General features: G+C 33.5%; 2 protein-coding genes across 2 annotated transcripts in view; one reads left to right on the forward strand and one right to left on the reverse strand.

The window, feature by feature from the left end:
* Nucleotides 1-1,185: 1,185 nt before the first annotated feature.
* Nucleotides 1,186-2,541, reverse strand: LOC133202889 (52 kDa repressor of the inhibitor of the protein kinase-like). Its single transcript, XM_061338757.1, has one exon. It carries the CDS (start codon nucleotides 2,539-2,541, stop codon nucleotides 1,186-1,188), a length of 1,356 nt encoding a protein of 451 aa, XP_061194741.1.
* Nucleotides 2,542-13,636: 11,095 nt separating this feature from the next.
* LOC133202890 (uncharacterized) overlaps nucleotides 13,637-22,589 on the forward strand; it is a 51,302-nt gene continuing 42,349 nt past the window's right edge. The window contains exons 1-3 of the mRNA XM_061338758.1: nucleotides 13,637-13,817; nucleotides 14,468-14,472; nucleotides 15,030-15,245. Of these exons, the coding sequence (XP_061194742.1) occupies nucleotides 13,637-13,817; nucleotides 14,468-14,472; nucleotides 15,030-15,245 (402 nt within the window). The remainder of the gene's footprint in view (nucleotides 13,818-14,467; nucleotides 14,473-15,029; nucleotides 15,246-22,589) is intronic.

Here is a 22,589-nt window from a genome sequence, read left to right on the forward strand (position 1 = left end):
CCAGGGGGCGAAGCCCCCTTTAAGCTCCTGGGTTTTCGTGAATATTAAGAGTAAAACCAGACACAAAAATAGTGGTATTTATTAGTTATGTACACTATGATATTTCACTTTTTAAGAGGGCTGGGTGGTAGTGGTCATTTTCAGACTATATTGATCTTCTATAGAAGAAGAGCTCCATATAAAGATATACAAAAATGATCAAATTTTAAAACTAAAATGTATGAAATTTTTGTTTGCCAAATGATAGTTGACAGCTTAAGATATCAAATCTAAAAAATTAAGTTATATTTGATGCCTAATTTGTTAACCCCCAGCCTCCTTAAAAGAAACACACACACACACACACACACACACACACACACACACGCACACAAACTAAAAAACAACGAATAAACAAGATCAGATTTTAAAAATAGCATTTTACCTAGATATACAAGAAGTCGCAAAAATCAGAATGTTTTTCAAAGTACATTGTCACTTAAGAGGGCTGGGTGGTTGTGGCCATTTTCAGACTATATTGATCTTCTTTAGAAGAAGAGCTCCATATAAAGATATACAAAAATCAAATTTTAAAACTAAAATGTATGAAATTTTTGTTTGCCAAATGATAGTTGACAGCTTAAGATATCATATCTAAAAAAATTAAGTTATATCTGATGGTTAATTTGTTGACCCCCCAGCCTCCTTAAGGTATCCGGCCCATATTAGCCTCAGATTCAATGGAATTGAATGCATAACAGATATGTATGGGCTGAGTACTCAGTATATTTAAACATAATTTTTATGTTTTAGAATCAGTATGTAAGAGCAGAAGGTGCCCTAATTTTTGACCTTGTCCTGTCCTTGAAGAGTTATCTCCCTTTGATTTTATTCAATAAAAATCAATTCTAAAAAATCTATCCAGTGAAATAATAGTTTTTAATTGTTTTTCTATTCCTTATGATCAAATACATCTTTCCATCATAGCATTTATTGATATTCTAAGTATTTAATTTTTAAAAAATTACTTTTTTCCATAAAATTCAATGCAATCTTCAGAGATTAATAACTGCTAAGGTAGTATTTTTTTGTAGAAAATTTCTCTTGGTAAATCCTTTTCTATTCTAAAGTGCTTTGAAATAATATCATAGTTTTTTAAACACGACTGATATTTAGAAAATTAGGTCCTAATATGGGTCGGATACCTTAATCACCAGTGGGGTTTTCAAGCAGCATACGTCTTGGATTCCGTGAAACAAAAATATCAATGATTTTACTAATGTCAACCTGGATGTCCCTATGTATAAATAAAAGCATAAGGGCGTTGAATCGCTCCCCACCCATCGTAGTGCGTAGATAGCTCTTAATGAAGCGTAAAGACGAATTGGCACGCTCCACAGAACTTGAGGTTACAGACGTCAAAAGTAACAGATGGATAACTTTGGTGACATTCGGGAACATTGTCCGGCATGTTCTGTCGTCCAGTAGTGTGCCTGAAAGCGTGTCTGGAGGATCAGTTTGACGGCTCCACATTTGCTTCCATAAGTTCAGCTCTTGTGGAAATGAAGATCGGTCTGGCATGTCCGGTCCAAAGCTGGTTTCTATAGCATGTAAAACTTCCTGGTTTAGGCGAGAGAGATTTGAAGGCACCAGACACAATGCTTGTGCACTTTGTTGAGCCAAGGTTGAAAACCGAAGGTCGAGCTGTTGGATTAAAGAATCCAAATAGGGAATGTAGGTATTTCGCTTGAAATACTCTTTTGCTGATGACGCAGGAACGTTGCTTCTTTGAGTTTGCCTCGAGCATTGACGAGTGACAGTCATGGCACCATCTGCTAATCGAGCCATCTCCTCCATCCTTTCGTATACACTGTCATACTCCTCATCGTTCGACCTCAAGCCTGATATAACTTCGCGCACATGTGCCACCATTCTGTATCCCTCCAACACATCCAAGGTGCTTCCCTGTAATTTCTTGCTGAGTCCAGACATGTATCCAAAGAAATTCCGGATTGTTTGAAATGAGGCAATAAATTGTGGATCTGACAATTTCGCTAGAAGACCATTTGCTTCCACAACCGCCTTTGAATCCCAGTTTCTTTCTCTTAAGGAAATCGCTTCTAAGCAGAGCAAAATTGGCTTATACATATCTTGATATGTTTGCAGGGTGTTGTGTTTCTCAACCCATCTGGTCTCTGAAAACACTTTAAACTTCTTCCTGTCAATTTTGTTTTCAGTTCTCTCTTCGTTGACTTCATCAACAGCCTTTTCCAGCCTTCGTGTGCGCTTTGGTGAATATTTAAAGAATATACCCAGCTTCTTTAGTGTGTCTAAGCATATTTGCACTTCTTTCAACGAACAACTTTTACTGATGGCGAGATTAAGATCATGACAGCTACAGTAATGATATACAGCTAGGGGATACTGGTTTTTAAATCGTGATGCACAACCGGAATGTTTACCGGCCATATTTCCAGCACCATCCATTGTTTGGGAACGACAATAGCTCGGATCCAGACCAACTGCATTCATACACAAGATAATGGATTCACAAATGGCCATCCCAGTGATCTCCTCACACTCTATAAATTCAATAAGTCGATGGTTAAAAAGAATGTGCTTGATTCGCCTAAAACCTGTGCTAGAGCTGTTTCTAAGGTAAATCCGAGCGCATCATTGTTGTCTTGTTTCTGCATAATAGTGCCGCACTTAGGGTTTCCCAAAGATACTAGCAGCTTTCTTCCTCTGATCTCCATTTCTCCCCCCAGCTCTTGAATGAGCATATATCCCCCATGATGACAAAGTCGTCGATAAAGTGATGTCCCCAGATGTAAAATGTGATCAACATCGGCTGATGTGTTCGGTGTGTCCGAAGACAGGTATGCCAAAGCGATACAGCAGCATTGACTTCCGCCATCTTCTATTTCCCCTTGGTGCCTACTTCCTTTACACAAAAGCCTATAAGATATGAATTTAGTTTGTAACTTACAATACTCTAAAGTCTTTGTAGGAATTTCACGTCTGCTTAAGAATAATGTACAAATTTATTAATCATTCGATAATTTTTATTTCAAATTTACTCTTGAGAAAGCAGAAACTTTGTGTGTCTCCGAACTTCGTGAATCTCCGAACTTAGTGTATCTTAGAAATCGTTCTGAATCATTGTTATTTCAGCAAGAATGCTAGTCAACCTGATATTTGTAAGTAACTCTAATGTTATTCCAAAAAGTTTTTTTTTAGATTCCATACACATGTATCTCCACCGCAGCCAAGGAAACAAAATAAACAAACACGCTGTAACGTGCAGTTCCGTTTATAGCAGTATGAAATAAACGAAGCACAATGATACACAAAGAATATCTGAATATTGAAAAATTAAATATTGCAACGTTTGTTTTTATAAGTATTATACATATATGACAGAATGAGATACACTGTAGGGTAGGGTGGTGTAATTTCGACCGATTATTTTTTTTTTTATATTCAGATTTGTTCAAGTATTTCACTGCCTATTACATGTATTACGCTCAACTTTTACTGGATCCTTTTTCCTTCGGAATACCTTTTATTGTTCAGATTACATTGTATTATAGGGGGCCTATATAAAATAAATGTGTTCGATTTACAAGAAATGTGTGTTGGGTAACTTCGACCGCACAGGGGTATTTTCGATCGATGTGCAAAAATATAAACAAAATTATTCGCGTCATCTCTAGACTAATTTATATATAATATATATATATATATATATATATATATATATATATATATATATATATATATATATATATATATATATATATATATATATATATATATATATATATATATATATATATATATATATATATTAATTTAAATTATTCTGTTGTAAACATAAAAGATTGTGAAAAAAATTGAAGACATTAAGTGCACCAGGTGACTAGAGACTGATTTACCGATTTGTCAAGGCATGCTTCAAATGAATATATATGCGCAGGCATCTAAATCACATGTAAACAGAACAGATGTTTTTTCACTGTTATTATAATAGAACTAGTTTCTACGGAGTATTCTTGTACATAATACTTATCCTAATACTTTTTTTTATACGGACGGTGGTAATGATTTTTTCTGGTAACAAATAGCATTGCGTCATTTTCATTGCATGGTCGGACTGAGTTACCCGCTGACGCCGTATTCATGCATGGGTAACTTCGGCCGATTTCTGTTCAGCTGATCTGATTTGCATTTTATTTGTAAAACTAAATACTATAAATTAAAAAGGTATGAATTTAAATTGCAAAATTAAACATAGTTGATAAATTTCACGCCAGGAATATCCACTGTGTCTTTCTATATATTCAAGATATTTTCAGAGGTGATCAACTGATATTCCCCGCAATGGTTTAAAAATACTCGTCCGTAATTTTTCGGGCGATAAAGTTTTTTCTTGGATGTAATTTTCCAGTGAAGAAATAAATTTCGCCTATTATTATCGACATTGATTTGTATATGAAAAATGCATTTTCTTTCTGCATAAAATAGATGTACGTACACTATAATGGGTTATAAACAATTTTTTTTAAGGTATTTATGAACGGTCGAAATTTACACCATCCTAACCTATATCCTGACGTTAAATTCCATTTATATGGAAAGATTATGATATGTGTGTGATGAAAAAAGTCTTGTATCTATGTAAGTAAATTACTGCATAGCTACACCATTGATAAATAGATACATCAATCAGTGGACGGGTTTGTAACGTAGACCGTCTGATTTTAAATTCATTTATTTACCTTCGACCAGCCTTAAAATATTGATGTATCTTTTCTTGCATCATGATAGGAAATAGACAAGTGCAGTCTACTCTTCAAACGAAATCGGGAGTCAGACGTTTTCCGGTTTGAATAATTATGAGATAATATTCATAGCCTTAGCCCTATGGAATGCAAGGTTTTCAGACTTGATTTTTAAGAAAACCGATACTTGGTCATTAAATAAAATTATCATTTTTTAATTGACCATTAATTATAAAACCAAAGTATGGCATTATTAATATTGGTCATGTCATACTTTGAAAATTTTAGGGGGGCGTGCGCCCCCCACGCCCCCCCCCCCTTAAATCCGCCAGTGGTATATTCATTGAGACAAGTCTTTTCTTTGGGTAATAACATTTCTTTTTATCTCTTTACCTTGGAGTTTGAATTGTATTTGAGAAATTTTAACTTTCGCCATAAGTCGCAATACGGGGGCATCAATGTATCACAAACACATCTTGTTTTTATTAAAACGCTTATTCTACGTTATTTTTTTTTTGGATTTTCCACATGGAATACGTTGTACATGCGTGGTAGAAGAATATTTTATGAAATATAACAGGTAAAAAAAAAATATTGGACATACTTTTCTCATAACTTGATCTAATTTATCTTGCATGTAGGGGGTCAGAAATATGCAACCATATGTTACAGTCAAAACATTTGAAATAGAAAATGAAATCGTCGGTTACATGTACAATTCGACACGGACGTCTTAGAAAACTGGATTAAATTCTAGTTCGAAATTTATTTTCAATCCAATTTGCTATTTTTTTAATGCGGAAATACATCCAATGTACATTGGAATTAATGTACATCAGAATTTTTTACCCAATATTTTTAAGGACATGCAAAATTTATAGGTAAAGAATATATAAATTATATATTCTTTCAGGGGACAGTCATTTGATTCGGGGGGTGCGGGGTGGGGTGGGGTGGGGGTTACTGGTAAATTTTGTCTTGTCAGATTATGTTCATGTCTTCATGTTATGTTTAGAAGAGATACTATTTATATGTTGTCACTCAAAAATGTTTAACAAGCAAAACCGGAGAAGGAGGGTGTGTGTCCAAACTAAAAAAAACTTTCTGAACATCTATAACTTAACGCCAAGATTTATTTTCTAACAAAACTCACGCTTTACCGAGTATATCCGAACGCAATACAGCAAGACATTTTTGCAAAATCTTTTAACTAATATTCTTTAGTATTAGGTACTCCCTACTTTTGTAGCTATTTTTGACAGGTACATTTTACTCTAGTTGATTTTGGATGATTTTTATCTATCTAATGTACAAATAATATAAACAAAGTACAGTGTATTACTGTAATTGCGTCATCTTTTATTCGCGATTCGTCATTTTTAATTCAATCTGCGTCGATTAATTTCCGCGACCAATGAACCATTTATATACAAAGCGTCTAAATAAATGGTTTGCGGCGATACATGTAAATATTTGCGAGTTAAAGAAGGTCGGGAAACTCGCAGATATTTCTCGCACGCGAATAAAAGTTGGTTTCCAGAATATATCTCTAAACAATGCACATAATTTCTCAACCTACGTTTGACAGGTATAAGATTAATATTACGTATTTGTTTGTTTGATTGTTTCTTAAACATCCCTTCGAGATTTTTTCATTCATATTGAGACATCACCATTTGCCGGTGGAAGACTGCATATTTAGACATGTACTTGGCACTCAGGACCTTTTAAGCAGTGAGTGATTTTTTTTTTCGTGAAAGCACCTACCGCGACTCGGGACCTTAGTTTATAGGTCTTATCTGAAGGACCGATGTCTATGCAGATCAACTCCTTCCTCCAAGACTCTGGAGCAAACGCTCTAACCACTGCGCTACACGGGCGACGATTTTACATTAAAAAACGAATCCTATAGATGTGATTCTCCCAACCTATCGGAAGCCTGTATCAGCTGAGATTGCCTCATAAAACACGCTATTGCTCAACCTACATCGCACAAACATAGGGATATTGTCATGATCAGACTTGCTTTTTCCACCTACCTGTACTTTAGGTTATTCGCCAACATACTTTGGACAGTCCGAGATTAATTAATGATGAAAATGTAACTCGGATCCCACATGATTTCTTCTACGTTACCTTGTATAAGCTAATATTCCTCCACAAATAGCGAATACCATTACAGACATTCGAAAATCACATGATTAATTAAACATGGAGATATTATGTTCTTTCAATATGTTCCTCCCACCTACCTGTAGTTCGTACCAGCTGAAATTCCAAAAACAGTATACCCCATTGATCAACATACTTTTGCATGTTGAAAGATTAATTTAACAAGTAAATATAACCCTGATCGCAGACGTTTTCTTCCACTTACATGTAGTTGGTACCAGCTTAGAATACTGTTCAACACCCGCCATTTCCCTACGTGCTTTGGATAGAAACAAAATTTATTTAATATTACCTTGATCCCAGATGTTTTCTTTCACCTGCCTAACCGTTCACGGTAGCTCAGTCGGTAGAACGCTTGGTCCGTGATCGGGAGGTCGTGAGTTCGAATCTTGGCTGCGACTGACCTAAGTCGATAAGAAATGGGTAGCAACTGTTCCTTCGCCTTGCGCTTGGCACTTTGAAGTGAAAGTTGCGGGTCCTTCGGATGAGACCTTAAAAACCGAGGCCCCGTGTCACGGCAGGCGTTTGCACGATAAAGATCCCTCACTGCTCAATGGCCCTGAGTGCCGAGTAAAGGTCAACATTTGAAGCTCTTCACCGGTATATGGTGACTTCTCTATATGAGTGAAGAATTGGAATGAGACATAAAACAAAATACAATCAATCAATCAATCATCTTTCACCTACCCGTGGATTGCACCAGCTAGTATTCATACACAAAACTCGCCAATACTCTAGCTACTATGCAGAGTCACAAGATTAATTTAACATAAGAATATACCCGTGATCTGAGATGTTTTCTCCCGCCTACCTGTAGCTTGTACCCGCTTTTATTCCATCATCAGTATACGCTATTCATCATCATACTTCGTATAGTAACCTGATTTAAATATTGAAATTATAACCCTGATCCCAGATGATTTCTCCCACCTACCTGTAGTTTGTACCAGCTAAAATTCCAGCATAAATCATCCTAATATCCTACCTACCTTGAAGAGCCACAAAACTAGCTCAACAGAAGGTTATAACCCCCATACCAGATGTTTTCTGCTGCCTACCTGTAGTTTATAACCCTCATACCAGATATTTTCTGCCACCTACTTGTAATTTTTACCAGTTTTATTCCCCGCATAGTATACGTTATTCATCAACAATCATTGTATAGCAACCGGATTTATTTAACCCGAATCTAAGATGTTTTATCCCATCCACCTGTTCATTGTTCGATTTAATTTTGAGAAAAATACATTATGCAAAGTCAATTACAAGTTTTGAACTCTGTATAACTGCATGGATCATACTTTTCAAATTGAAATCCATTCCATATAATATCATGAAATTAAATATCCTAATTTGTTTAAAAATATTTCTTTAAACATCTTGATAGAAATTTTTGCTTATTTCAAACAAATTTTACCATCAATAATTTGTTGATCTGCGAACAACACAAACATCGAATTGCAATTATAATTATATCTTCAATTTTTGTCAGTTTGTTTCATCTTGAAAGTTTATCATTAACGGAAATACTTAAGAGTATTATGCTGGAAATAACAATATATGTCCGGTATACTTGACCTCAGAGACTGATCTATCCTTCACTGACTCTTAAAATAATTCATCAAATATTCCATATATCTCTCTGTCTCTTTTACATTGACCAAAAAAGTTCCTCAAAATGTTCATGTGCAAATATACATGTACGTGTGCAATTCTAATTAATTTTTAGAATGTTATCAAAATCATTGTTTCCTATAACTTATTAAATATATTCCTTAAAATTACTGACCATATTCTGAAATAGTAATTATAACTTTTTCCGTATAAACCTTTCATAGGCATAAATATTTATCTTTCCTTGTGCAATTTCCATGCCAGAACATAACCAAAAAAAAAAAAAAAAAAAAAAAAAAAAAAAAAAAAAAAAAAAAAAACGAAACAATCTTTGAAAGATTGGATGGATGAGAGAATGTACTTTCCAGCTATTCAGTTGTTTATCGCACTATGCTATGGTAAGGAATGATAAGGGTAATTTTGTTATAATCATGCTCACAAGAAATTGCTGGCTAACCTTTTGTGTATTTTTCAGACGATGTATTGGCATCTTCCACAAGCTTGAAATATTTTGACACAGAGAAGGGTCAGTTTCATTCACCTGAATACCCTAACAACTATCCAAACAATGCAAACCACACTTGGATAATTAGAACAGGATCCAATGCAGCTAACGTTTCTTTTAAATTTATGATATGGATATCAGGAAATGGAATCCATGCGACGACTATCTTGAGGTAATATTAGTCTGTATGTGTCGGATATAGATACAGTAACTGAAGGTGAACAAGCATTCTCATAAAGTCGGTAATCAATACAAATTGTGAACAGGACAAAAAGCGGACCTGATGAAATACGAGAGGTAGGCTTAGATACCAAGAAGGAATAGGTATCTCTTGACAACGGGTCACACTAGCTGTAAGCCCTAGTATTGATAAGGTAAATAGAGTAATCTCTTGTCAAAATTAATATAAAACAATGACCTAACAATTAATAAAAACACATTTACATTTGCGAAAAAAAAAATATGAGAAAGTTGCAAATTGTGGACACTTAACGAAAATGTCCTGGAGCATCATTTGTTTGTCAAGAAGCCTACACCCTTTAAAAATTGATCGCACTTGGAACACGCTCTTTGGTGTCTTTGATTTCGAGCCATGTAGACATATGAATGAGGGTAACATTGGTTTTGAATAATTTTGATTCATATAAATATATAAACAAGTCGGTTGATAAAGCCGCACAATAAGAGCCAATCGGAATTCCGAAAGATTGTTGGATGCCCTGGTTTCAAAAGCCTACTTAGATGTCGATGTGGAACTCTAGCATCTTTTTTAATATCAACTACGGTGTACCTGTATGTAGAATAAGACTGATTTTCAACAAAGTTCATTTGCAGATGACTAATCACAAGAAATCGAAAATTATAATTTTCATTTTTAATGAAGAAGTGGTTGTCTGAAATATCAAAAAAGTTTGGTCTTAAATTTTTCATCAGGATTAATTGCACAAAGCGTTGAAATGTCATATGTTTTTGTATATTAACTTGGAGGGGGAAAACTTGATTTCAAATTTTCTTAAAGTTCCGTGAAGTTTTTGAAAATCCGCATTTGCCTCACATCACTTCTTAAATATTTTGTAGCACTGTATGTCTGAAGTTTCTTCTTTACAACAGTAACTATTTTAATGAAGAACAAAGATAATTGAACATTCACTGCTCCCTGAAATGTATCTTTGTTTGGAAGTATCTCTTTCTCTTTCTGTGTATGTTGGGTACATGTATGTTTAACTAAAACCAGCATTATCATTTATTTGCAGATTAAGGAGGTTGAACCATGCTGCTTAACTTCATTTCATAGATGTGGTAAAAAGCAGGGAATGTCCATTTACACAAGAGGGAAGAAAATCAGGATATCCTTCATATCCGACAAATCATTCACTGCAAAAGGATTTAATCTTTCTTGGACAGGTAACATCTCCTTTTTCTATTATTCTACATTGGATGTCATTGTCGTTATGTTTAAAACCACTTTTAACTTTAGTAACTTCACCACAACCACCACGACGGACTGCATATATTTTTACAACTACAAGAGCTACTACAACAACAAAAATGATGGTTACATCTTCGATTAAAACAAAAAAGACAAACTCTGTTTTGTTAAAAACACAGCCAACTCTATTAGCAACACGCCCGCAAACGACGTTTAATTCAAGAAGCTCAGAATTAACAGGTTTGTTTGTTTATTTTGTTTAACGTCCCTTGAAGAATTTTTCACTCATATTGAGACAATACCACTTGCTGGGAGAGGGCTGCAAATTTAGACATGTGATCGGCACTCGTCGCCTTTGAGAAATGAGGGATCTTTTTCATATCAGCAATTACTGCGCTAGGGAACTCGGTTTAAACGGTCTCACGGAAGGACTGGTTTCCACGTCCCGCAGTAAGATTCGAACCCGCAACATAAGGATCATCTCCTTACTCCGCGACTCTAGAGCAAAAGCTCTAACCATTACGCCACAAGGGCGACCGAATTAACAGGTAAATCGTTTTGTAAAATAACGTACATGTAATTGAAATACAGACCTAGGAAATGAAATACTGTAATTGTGAGTGATCATGATAAGAATTCAGAAACTGTACTTTTATTTTGATTTATAAGTATTTTTATTCATTCCCTTCACCTTCAAAAAACGTAAGCTATATATAAACAACTAGAAAAATTAAAGATATATCAGAATAATTTGTTACCATTTAAACCTATTAAAAGTTTAATATATTCGAAACAAATACCCTAGAAAGTTTGACTACCCAAAGGCAATCGCATTGAGCAATATTCCTCATGATTCATTTGGGACGCTTAATAACTTAACAGAACAGTAGATTGAAAAAAAATCAGTCCCTTCTATTCTTTGAAACTTTAAGAGAGAGAAAAAGAAAGAGAGAGAAAGAGAGAATAAATGTTCAAAAAATTTAAAACACATATTTTATCTTAATATTAGATTATTTTATTAAAAAGTCAAAACTGAATTCGAACGTACATGAAAAGGTTACAGATCGATAAACTTGGCATTTTGCAGTTGTAATGTGTGTGTAGATTATCCAATCCCAACTTTGTAAGGTTTAAGCCATGTTGGCTGTGAGTGATGAATTGTTCAGACATACTGGGGCAAACTGAATCCTTCTGTTGCTTTGTTACGATTATTTAATCAAATCACATTATAAAGGTTTAGGAAAAACTAAACCATCTACAAATGTAAGCCGCAATCTAAGGACAGTCCAGGCACTTGTAAATGCTTCCATCAGTGAAAGAGCTTCAACATCAGGCAGGATCTTTAAACAGGATGCTACAGATTTAACCTTCCTTGAAAGATTTCCAGGTAGACAAACAAATCTAGCTTTTACGCTTAAAATTTTTAAATAAATATTACGGAAAGTTTTTACAAAAATATAATGGCTTCATTTTGATAATTAGCAATACTCCTTTTGTTAATTTGTAGAAACATCTAAATTAACTAAAAATGTAGACCCTAGTATTACGATGACCCATACACTTGCATACAATCCTACTTACGATAAATCATCAACATTAGAGATAACTTTCAAATATGACGCTACAATACCATCTCTTGAAAGGTCTTCAGGTCGGCAAACACATCTTTCTTATAAGTGTTACATTTTTAAATAAAGTGGAAGCTTTTTCATATAAGTCAAAGACTATTTTCTAGAATAGGAATGTTTAAGTATAATTCATATTTATGTTCTGAACAGTACTTCCTACCGATACATCTCCTCTTGCTCCCGAAGACAAAGGTAAGAGTCGACCATATTTATAAATCGTAATATACAACATGTTCATATGTAATATTTTATTCAAGTTGAAAAAATTGTAACTGGGATAACTGTAAACCAAAAACAAAATTCGTAAGTTTTGTGAAAAGTTTATTAAATTACCGTGATCGTATAGATTTTCTAAATGCTTGTTTCTGAAATTTCACCAGAATAGACCCATACGCTGGTTGTGGCAAACGTTTTAAAGATCCGTCCCAAATATTCCAGAAGAGCGTAGAACTAAAACTCCAAAAGTAATAATTAAAATTAGAGTCCAATTTGTAATCCTAAGAGTCAATAGATACCTAATGAATGGTCGAAAAAAGAAGGATAGAGTAAAGAACCAAAAATGCCGCTTTCCGGCAAACAGGGTATTTTATGCTCAGAGGGTATTCATGGTCCCGGATTTTAAAGTACTTTTCATTGGTTGACTTACCATCGTCATGCCACCTACGCTTAGTCCGTGGGTCTGTCCGTTGACCTATGAACCCCAACATGACACAACCCTCCAATCCAGGTATACCTTCATTAATAATATTTATGGACTCGGTTCCCATCTCTGCACCACAGGATTTCTAGCCCTAGGCTCCTTTACTTATCTGCTTCAAAGTTCCCAATTTTATTACTCTTAATCAAGAATCTTAATAGTTAATTTACTTTTCTGTTCAAATTTTATTACTTAGTATCGATGGGCTTGATTGGTCTATTCTGATCAATTCCATTACATATGAGTTTACAAAAGTATGGTTCATTGTATCAATAACAACATCCAATTTGATCTAAAAATATAATTATAGTTCACGATGTTAAAGTCTCTTTTCCAATTATAAAATCACTGCATGTGGTACACAAACAATGTAAATCCCCGATTAACAAACTTTTATTTTATTTTACTGTCATTATTATTAACTAAAATAATTATGTTATGAATATAGTCCAAGTTTAAAATGTTCAGATAAAATGTCCATTCTAAACCCTCTAGGTTTACACAATCAGAAATGCAATGCATAAGCATTCAAAAGTGATTAAGTTAAACAAAATTAAGAGTGTCTTTATATACTTTTCTAAATTTTATAGTTTACATATTTATTGGGATATCTGGTTTTGTGGCCGCATTAATTATTATTGGAGTGATAATATTGAAGGGATTTCATTCAAGGTATAATCATTTTTTACTTCATTATTGTATTTTGTTTTGGATCTTGTTTAATTACTAACAATTGTATCGTCGTAGAAAAGCTGCTAATTCTATGATGATGCTTGCTTACTATGAGGGCTTTTGTATGTTCTTAACCTTCTTCAACTAAAATGCAGGATGTTGAAAGAAAGGTCTCCTCAACAAGGACTGGACGCAACTGATGAGGTAATGACGTCCTCGATAGAGAAAGATGCTCATGATGCATATGAATCGATTCCTTTGGAACATTTCCTTTCAAATGATTTAAAAGAAAATGATGAAGGTGTATACGTGGAATATCCAGATAATGTCTATGACAGTACATTTGTCCGTAGACCTTACGTCCTTCAACAAAACACTGTTTACCATACAAATGAAGGCATTTACAATTAAACTTTTGCAATTTGAGATCATGGTATTACAGAGGCATCAATCCTGTGAATTAACATATTCTTTAAAACAGAAGAGATATAAAGAGAAATACTGTGTACTAATCGTGAAAATGTAAAATTTAATAAAGATATGAAATGTCAATTAAAATGTTTTAAGATATGTCAGAGATACGTATGCCCTCAGCAAACATGAAAAAATATTTGAAAAGGATATCCTTTAATGCAGTCAGGTACACTAGCATTTGAATTAAAGAATACATTGTACGTCAGATATGCTAAATGCAAGTAACACAACACTGGATTTATTCTAGTGGAACAAGAATGCATATTTGTTAGTATTAAATTTTGCGAGTAGATGTTATAGAAACGATTATCATTGAATATGCATGCATTGTGATTATAAACTGATTAAAATCACATTATCACCATGCACAGTTCATATCAAAGATACTTTTTGGCTGAGAATATTTATGCTGATATGTTACAACTACTATAGTGGAAAGTGAAATAAGACACTATTAATTAAATGTATATAATAAAGATGGGTGTATTCATGACGTATTATCTCTATTAACAGATCCGGTAAAAGAATAAAACTTTTATATATGACAATATATTTATTTTTGCTATTCAAAGACCCAGAGATAAAAATCGTCTTCGTTTAACGTGAGATATTTTTCATCTGGACTCTTAAAAGAAATAACCTATAAAGCATGTCGTAATCGATTACGTTTTCATAAGAAAATACCTTCCTTATTATATGTTATTATTTATGAAGCGCGAGTAAATTCCACAGAAAGGAAAATGCGTTTGTAAGTGTTATAGAAACGTTTTACAATCAAGACAATAAATTAAATATTAAATGATTGTGTGAACTAAAGATAAATCAAAGAAATCTAGTAAATGATTTGAAATGGTTGTTGAAAAGGCATATGTACACGAACGAATCAATATATATATATATATATATATATATATATATATATATATATATATATATATATATATATTTATAGATAATATGAGGATTTCCTATCGATAACATAAAGCATACGACTTAATCTACACAAATAAGTATGGGTGACAGTCTGTTTCTGATATACCCGGACAGGTCCATGTCTTGAATATATTTGTACCAGGAAAAATCTGGGTCTCAATGGCAGGTTTGTGTCCTGGATGTATCTTTACCTAGACAGGCACATTTTCATGTACGGGCCCTCAATGTCATGATGTGTCCTGTACCCGGACACGTCTGTGTCCTGTACCCGGACACGTCTGTGTCCTGTACCCGGACACGTCTGTGTCCTGTACCCGGACACGTCTGTGTCCTGGATGTGTCTGTACCAGGAGGACAGGTACGAGTTTGAGGGGTTTCTGTCCTATGCCCGGACAAATCTCAAGAATAATTCCGTGGAAAAGTAATTAACACTTTATTGACCCTCAAATCATTTAATTTCTTTAAAATATTAATTGATTCTGATTGGATAAAAAAATCTTTTGATTACTGCGCATTAATAGAATCTGGAGTTCACTTGCACTAAGCAGCTGGAACTACTTTGTTTCCCCCTTCCAGATTACTTTGTGAAAGAAAATTAAATACTTTTACTCTATTCTCATGATTTTCAAAATTTGTCTATAGTTACTTTCTACTTTCGTTTCTTTTCGAATTATCTTCATTTGCTAAACAAATCAGATCGTCTGCTTGACAACAAAGCAGTTACGGGAAAAATGGAAAGACATCATCATACAATAAAAGTTTGTCTTTGAGATGACTGGTATAAACAATAGAACTGTGAAAAAAAAATTATATACTACCATAGCAGGAAAATGCCTTTAATCTGTTTGTTCTTAGAAAACGAATGCATGAGAAAAACGACAGTAAAGCGAGGCCAGATATTCTTTCAGTTTTAAACAGTCGACAACTGCTGACTCTTTCAGATTTTACAGTATGTTGTGTTATACATGGACAGGTTATGAAACGTATATACCGGCATATGTTCGATATGAAATTCAGATGAAGAGATGCGAAAATGAAATCCAAAATTTCGGTGACCTAGAGAGTTGTCAGGTTTATGTTTGAGTATCTTCCCTTAATTTACATTTACGAACAATATATAAGAAATCAGCAGAAGTAAATACATACCCAATGGGATATAGCAAAAATTAATAACAGAACTGGTAAGTTTTTTTTGTGTTAAAACTGTTCTTGTTAGAAACAGCTGGTAATGACAGAATGAAAATATTTGAGAACGTTTTTCTTTATGTATTACTCCGCGTCTGAAAATTTAGGTCATATATTTTCAAACTAATCTCTGTGTTGTTCAGTCGTTCATTATCCTGTTGAATGTAATCACTGAAAGATAAATATTAAATGATAAGAAATAAATATTACAATTTTTTTTCTTTGATCGATGTATCAAAGAAAACTTGGACGGAAAACTTTTTCATCAATGCGCTACTGGAATTGATAAGTTTTCCGTCCAAGTTTTTTTGATACATCGATCAAATAACAAATATAGGATTCATTTCTTAAATGAATTTTGACGTCAAGGCGGAGCAGCGGACATACATTAATTTTTGTGTACAGCTGAGTATTGAACTGTTCAGACAAATGACCTTCTAAAACAAAAACAATGCAGAGAAAATGTGTTTAGGACTTTAATTCATCGTTAATTTAAACATTTTTGACAGATCATTTCACCATATCGAAAGAAGGAGCTGGACGATTGTCAGTTATAACAGACGAATTAACGTCACCAGACCTAAAGTTGGTACCAAATGCATGGTGCGCGTCCGACTTAATATAGTTCACAGATATCATTGGGGTTGCAACACCAGTTGATGTTTTTTCCGATATCAATATGAGAAAAAACTATATAACGCTGAATTGACGTCAAAATGACGTGATTATCTCTGCAGTGCTCTTTTTTGTTCTTGATAAAACTCTGGTAAACTTCAATGAATCGAACTCTTTCTTCATTAGAGTTAAAGTAAAAGTTTCAATAATTTCTAAAAAGCCCTCGTATAGTGATATAGTCAACGGAGTGTGTGATCTTGGTTTTCATGATTCTGTGAATGAGGTTTTGACGCAAGCGACAACTGCAAAACAATGCACAGATAGAAAATGTACATTAAGGTTAAAACTAAATCAACATTGTTTGACTAATTATCAAAATAAGTTATGTTATATATATAGTCGTATAAGCAACAAATGTTATAATGAAAGGATGAATAATGCTGTTTGATTCTTTGTTTGTAAATGAGTTTCGTAATTCAACTGAAAAGCACTGTGAAGAGAGGATGCAGATATTTTGACTGATAATGACTACTGGTGCCTTTATTTATTTTGCATTGTATTTACTTTGATTTCTAGTAGAGGGTTTGGAAAAGTCAATTTATGTATATAGATTAAGGTAGTCAAAAGTCAATTATGTCAGCTATTACCTAAATGGCGGCCACCACATGTAAACATAAGATATTTTAATACTGTTATCATAATTGACAGAATCAGTCTATAGACAGTACATATTGAATATTTTCAATTAAAACTTGATAGTAGTACATTGTTTCTATTTTCAGTTTAAACAAAATGAGAGAGAGAGAGAGAGAGAGAGAGAGAGAGAGAGAGAGAGAGAGAGAGAAGATTTTTAAATTTCAGATGATACTGCTTGTATTTCAAGATACAGATATTTATAACGTGAATTACTGAAGAAAATTTTATAATAAAATTTATTAATAAGTTTTTTGCAGCAATTAAAATATGTTGTACTTATTGTTCAGGTTTTTAATTCAACTATGTTGAGAAACCTTAGTTCCTGTAATTATTTATCTCAGAATTATAAATGTTGCAAACTTGCATCTGAAAATTTTTGGGGAATTTACATGGAATTAAAAAAAGTTGGTTTTCATAAATGGACACCCATGCGAGTAAACAAGAAAACTAGACTTTAAAAAACAAATGCATGATGAGAGAAACCCACCCATCTATATAACACAACACGTCCATAGATCTGTATCACTAAATAAAATATAATGTTATCTGATAGATGGTTACCTGTTTACGGATGCTGAAGAATCTTATTCCCTAAAATTATTCATCAGGGAATTTTAACTGTTGCAAAATTGTATTGGTTTTAATAGTTATATACAAATATAAATTTTCAGCAAGCATGAAAATAAAATTGCCACAATCATTTAACAAATTTAGAAATTGTAGCAATGTACTGCTAAAACCTCTTACATTGCGTCCTTAATATTGAAACGTGAATATTTATTTCGAATTCAAATAATACTTTCTTTTACATTTTTATAAAAGCGAGCGCAGCGAGCTCTTACGACAACGCCTGGGCGAAAAGAAAATTCGGACTGTGCTTATTCATCCAAACGATTTTTTCCACTGTAACCTCTGGATCTATGAGACGCCGTTTTGGTATTTATTGCCATTTAGTGATATCACCTATTCGAATAGGTAATATCACCTATTCGAATAAGTGATATCACTCATTCGAATAAATTAAAAAACTTCAATGACGTCACCCATTGTTATTAGTCTACGTATATTTTACAGATTCAACCATCACTTTTGTCTAGTTGGATATATAAAGATCCAACTGGCCATCATTTGGATATTCAGATATCCAACTGCCTAACTGTTGGATATTTAAATATCCAAGTGGCATACAAACATAATGAAGCAATGAACAAAAGAGATAAAAGGGTTAAAATGTATTTCCAATGCATATAAAAAAAAAATAATTACTCCGAATTTGTCACACTATTAGAATTTATGTCCAATGTACACAGAATTAATCACTTCGCATTTTTTATACCATTAGAATCGTGTTAAAAATGTACTTCCAATGCTCACAAAAATTACAATTCCTCCGAATTTTGCACACTATTAGACTCTTGTCGTCAATAAAATATACAATACTTAATTATTTAACAGAATGTTTGCGGTCTTAAATTTTGAAAGCATAACTTTTTGACACGCTTATTAATACATTTTCACCTTGAACCTTAAACCACATCACTTCCTTTTGCTGAATATTATTTCAGTGGTCCGTTATCAGCAAATCCTCTCATATTTTTCGAGGTTCATCTCTGTTCTCATACTTTTCCAGCGTACTTCCCAAAACAGTTTAATAAATTGAAAGCCCATCTATTTTTTCACCTTTTTTATTCCAGATCTTGATATGGAATATTTATAAAGCAGGTTCCGCATAACATGCACCGACAATCTTTTCATCTGTTTTAGCAGTACTAGATGTATTGTCCAAATGGAACTCCATAAGATTCCAACACTGTTCCTCTTATATGTAATGATATATATCCAACCTTTTATCAAAATTCTGTAGTTTCTTCTGCTTTCAGGTCAAAATTTAAGTATTCAAAACACTATCTGAACCTCTCCAAATTTACTTTGGATTTAAAACTATTCTTCATCTGATTTCATGACTGTTCAGAACAATGAAAATGACATTAGCACTATGCAGTTTCATGATCACTAGTCCATGAATAAAATGGGTGTTCGATTAGGCTATTGTATTGTATCACTGTTGGATATCTAAATGGGCTAGATCCCAATCTATTGCAGCAAAGGTGGATATATGAATGGGTCAATGTTTCTTTGGGGTCCAAAGTGGGGAAGTTTTTTAAGTAAGATAAATAACTCGACAGTGCTGAATAGTTTAGAGAAAACATCCCCTCATCGGACCTTCTGCCCTCGGAGGGAATGTTTTCTCTAAACTATTCAACACCATATCGTTATTTATCCATTACATAGGTGATAACATCCATTTGAATTGGTGATATCACTTATTCGAATTGGTGATATCACATATTCAAATAGGTGATATCACCTATTCAATTTTGATTGGTGATATCACCCATTCGAATAGGTGATATGACTTATTTGTATTTCTTACAACATTAAATTATGAATGCTCCCTTTCTAAAGACTATCTAGCTTCAAAGCAAAGTTAAGAATAGAATGAACTTTTAAAACGCTTTCAAAGAGCAATTTTATTTCCTTAGCATTGATTCAAAATTGACGAATTAATTTTATTACTCTTGAACAAACTTTTCAAGAAAGGTTTTAAAGTTTTTATGGACTTTTTAAACTTAATTTGAGCCATAACCTTTAATATTTCATTGATCAAATAAACTGTAGTTACGTTGTAAGATCAATTATATCACAAAGAAGGGGGAGGGGCACTATTTGTAAGTTACAATATATATGTACACAAAAAATCCCATAGAGAAACCCGATTTGCATTTTAAAAAATTAGATTTTAATCCCCCAAGTCCCTAAGTAAATTCAGGCTGACTTTTTCCCCTGTGTTTTAATCCAAGACATTTTAAAAAACCATAAGTTATCGATCCTTGTGAAGTTATATAAATTTTACTTGCAGTCAGTTATGCTATATTTATTGATACTTTCTCTCTCTTTTATTATTTACATGTATGCAAAGAGACTGAATTTTTGACCTCCTGTAAAGAGTAAACGTATGCAGTACATATATAGTCTTGGGAGCAGTTGCTATTTCATAAATAATTTGAATAGGTGATATCACCTATTCGAATAAGTGATATCATGTATTCAAAATGAAAAGGTGATATCACCTATTTGAATAAGTGTTATCACCTATTCGAATACATGTAAGTGGTATCACCTATTTGATTTGAATAGGTGAACATTACTGCCATTAAGTGACATCACCTATTTGAATATGTGATATTACCTATTCAAATAGGTGATATCACTTCATGGCAGTAAATACCAGAACGGCGCCTCGTTAAAAGGGTATAATACCATTTACTCAAGTGTAAAATTTGTTCAGTCTGGATTCAGATAGTCCGAAATATCTGACGTTTTTAAGGATTTTGACATTTGACGTGCCAGGAAAACGTCAGAACCAACACCATTATGATAAGTGGAAATTCGAGGTCTCCAACCGCAGGCAGCATTCTCGGGTCGACTTTCGATACATGCGAAGTAAATTAAATGTCAACCTCACATCTTTTCAACAGTACAATGCTTCTAATAAATACGTGTACACATTTCGCGTTTTTTTTTTGGTTATAGAAAGTGTCTGGTGGAAAACAAATTATCAAAATGACGAGGTTTGTTTTGAATTTGTGCATTTTAAAATCTCTGGAGATCTGTATCGAAATGTGGAGTGAAATTTTCTTTTAAGCAATATTATTTGGTGAGAAGTAGAAGCATTGTACTGTTGATAAGTTATGAGTTTAATATTTACTTCGATTTGCAAGCAGTTTGGGGCTGCAAAATTTCCACTTTTCGTAATGGCGCCGATTCTGACGTTTTCCTGGCACGTCATATATAGGAAATAGTGAAAAACGCCTGGTTATTATTTCCTTTTGTAATACTACAAAAATCACTTCAATGTAATTAACACCTGACGTAGTAGATGTGCTAATGTGTGTTTATATTAGTGACCTGAGACAAACTGAAACCCGAAGTTGACAGCCCATTTAAAAAAAAATATTAGGTTTAGTTACAAGAATTATTAAAACCGCCAGTTTACACTATGCATCTTGACACATGCATCTAAACTCATGCTTCTGTTTGCCTCATGCATCTTGTTATTTAGACTATGTGTCTTGACACATGCATTTTCAGAATGCTTTCTCAATATGAAGTTTTATCCATAAAAAAAAAAATAACAAAGCCCTCAAATTCCCTTTCTAGATTTGTTTTAGCTGAGCAAATCATTCATACTTTCCTTTTTTTGATAATTCTGGGAAGATATAATTTATGTATATTCCCCCCCCCCCCCAAAAAAAAAATCTCTTTTTGATTATAATCAAATTAGTTTTTCTAATTGAAGTTTTAATCAGTATTTTCTTTGTTTCTGGTTCTTTTGGGATGCAATTTTCTGAGGAAAATAAGGCTTATGATCCAATGTCAACTCTGACCTCGCTTTTAATTGGTCAATTCCATGCATCTTGACACAAGAAAAAGAACAAGTTCTATTCCATCTGTCAAGCTGCAACACTTATTAAAGAAGTGCGAACGATGGTATTGTTCTCCCGCCTACATGTACCTCCAAGTCAATTTTCAAAAGTTAACACATTTGAATGATTTTTCATATCTATATAGATATTTATATGAATTTTCATTGGGAAAACGAAGAGAGATAACTCTATAAAGTTTTGTTTTTCACTATAGAAATCGGAAAACGGAAAATATTTTTAAAACATCTACCCCCCCCCCCCCCGTGAAACAAAAATTCCTTTTTACAGGTAATATGGACTGTCATTTCACAAATTCATACCAAAGCTTTTTGTGTTTCACGGGGGGGGGGGAACATATGTTTACAGACAAAAACCTAGAAAAATGCTTATTTTTTCACCAATTTCAAAGGGGTTTACGACTAAAACATTGTATTATTTTATTAATGACAGGCCCGTAGGAAGCAAATTCAGTTGGGGGGGGGGGGGGGCACAGCCATACATTTTCAGTTGACAGTTGAGGGGGCACTACCAAAAATTCCTTGTCAAGCAAAAAAAAAAAAAAAAAAAAAAAAAAAAAGGTCCTCAGACGTTTTTATTGAGGGGGCACAAGCATATAGTATCTATGTTTACTATAGTAATCTATATAGATTATTGGGGGGGGGGGGGAGGGGGTTCCTACGGCCATGAATGAAATATGTTTAATTTTCTATGAGTGAAAC

The sequence above is a fragment of the Saccostrea echinata genome, unplaced genomic scaffold (genome assembly GCF_033153115.1).
Source record: "Saccostrea echinata isolate AGI-Se365-2 ecotype Australia unplaced genomic scaffold, CSIRO_AGI_Sech_v1 ptg000047l, whole genome shotgun sequence".
NCBI lineage: Eukaryota > Metazoa > Mollusca > Bivalvia > Ostreida > Ostreidae > Saccostrea > Saccostrea echinata.

Coding starts and splice junctions, on each gene's coding strand:
- LOC133202889 (XM_061338757.1), bottom strand. CDS start 2,541: ATGGCCATTTGTGAATCCATTATCTTGTGTATGAATGCAGTTGGTCTG.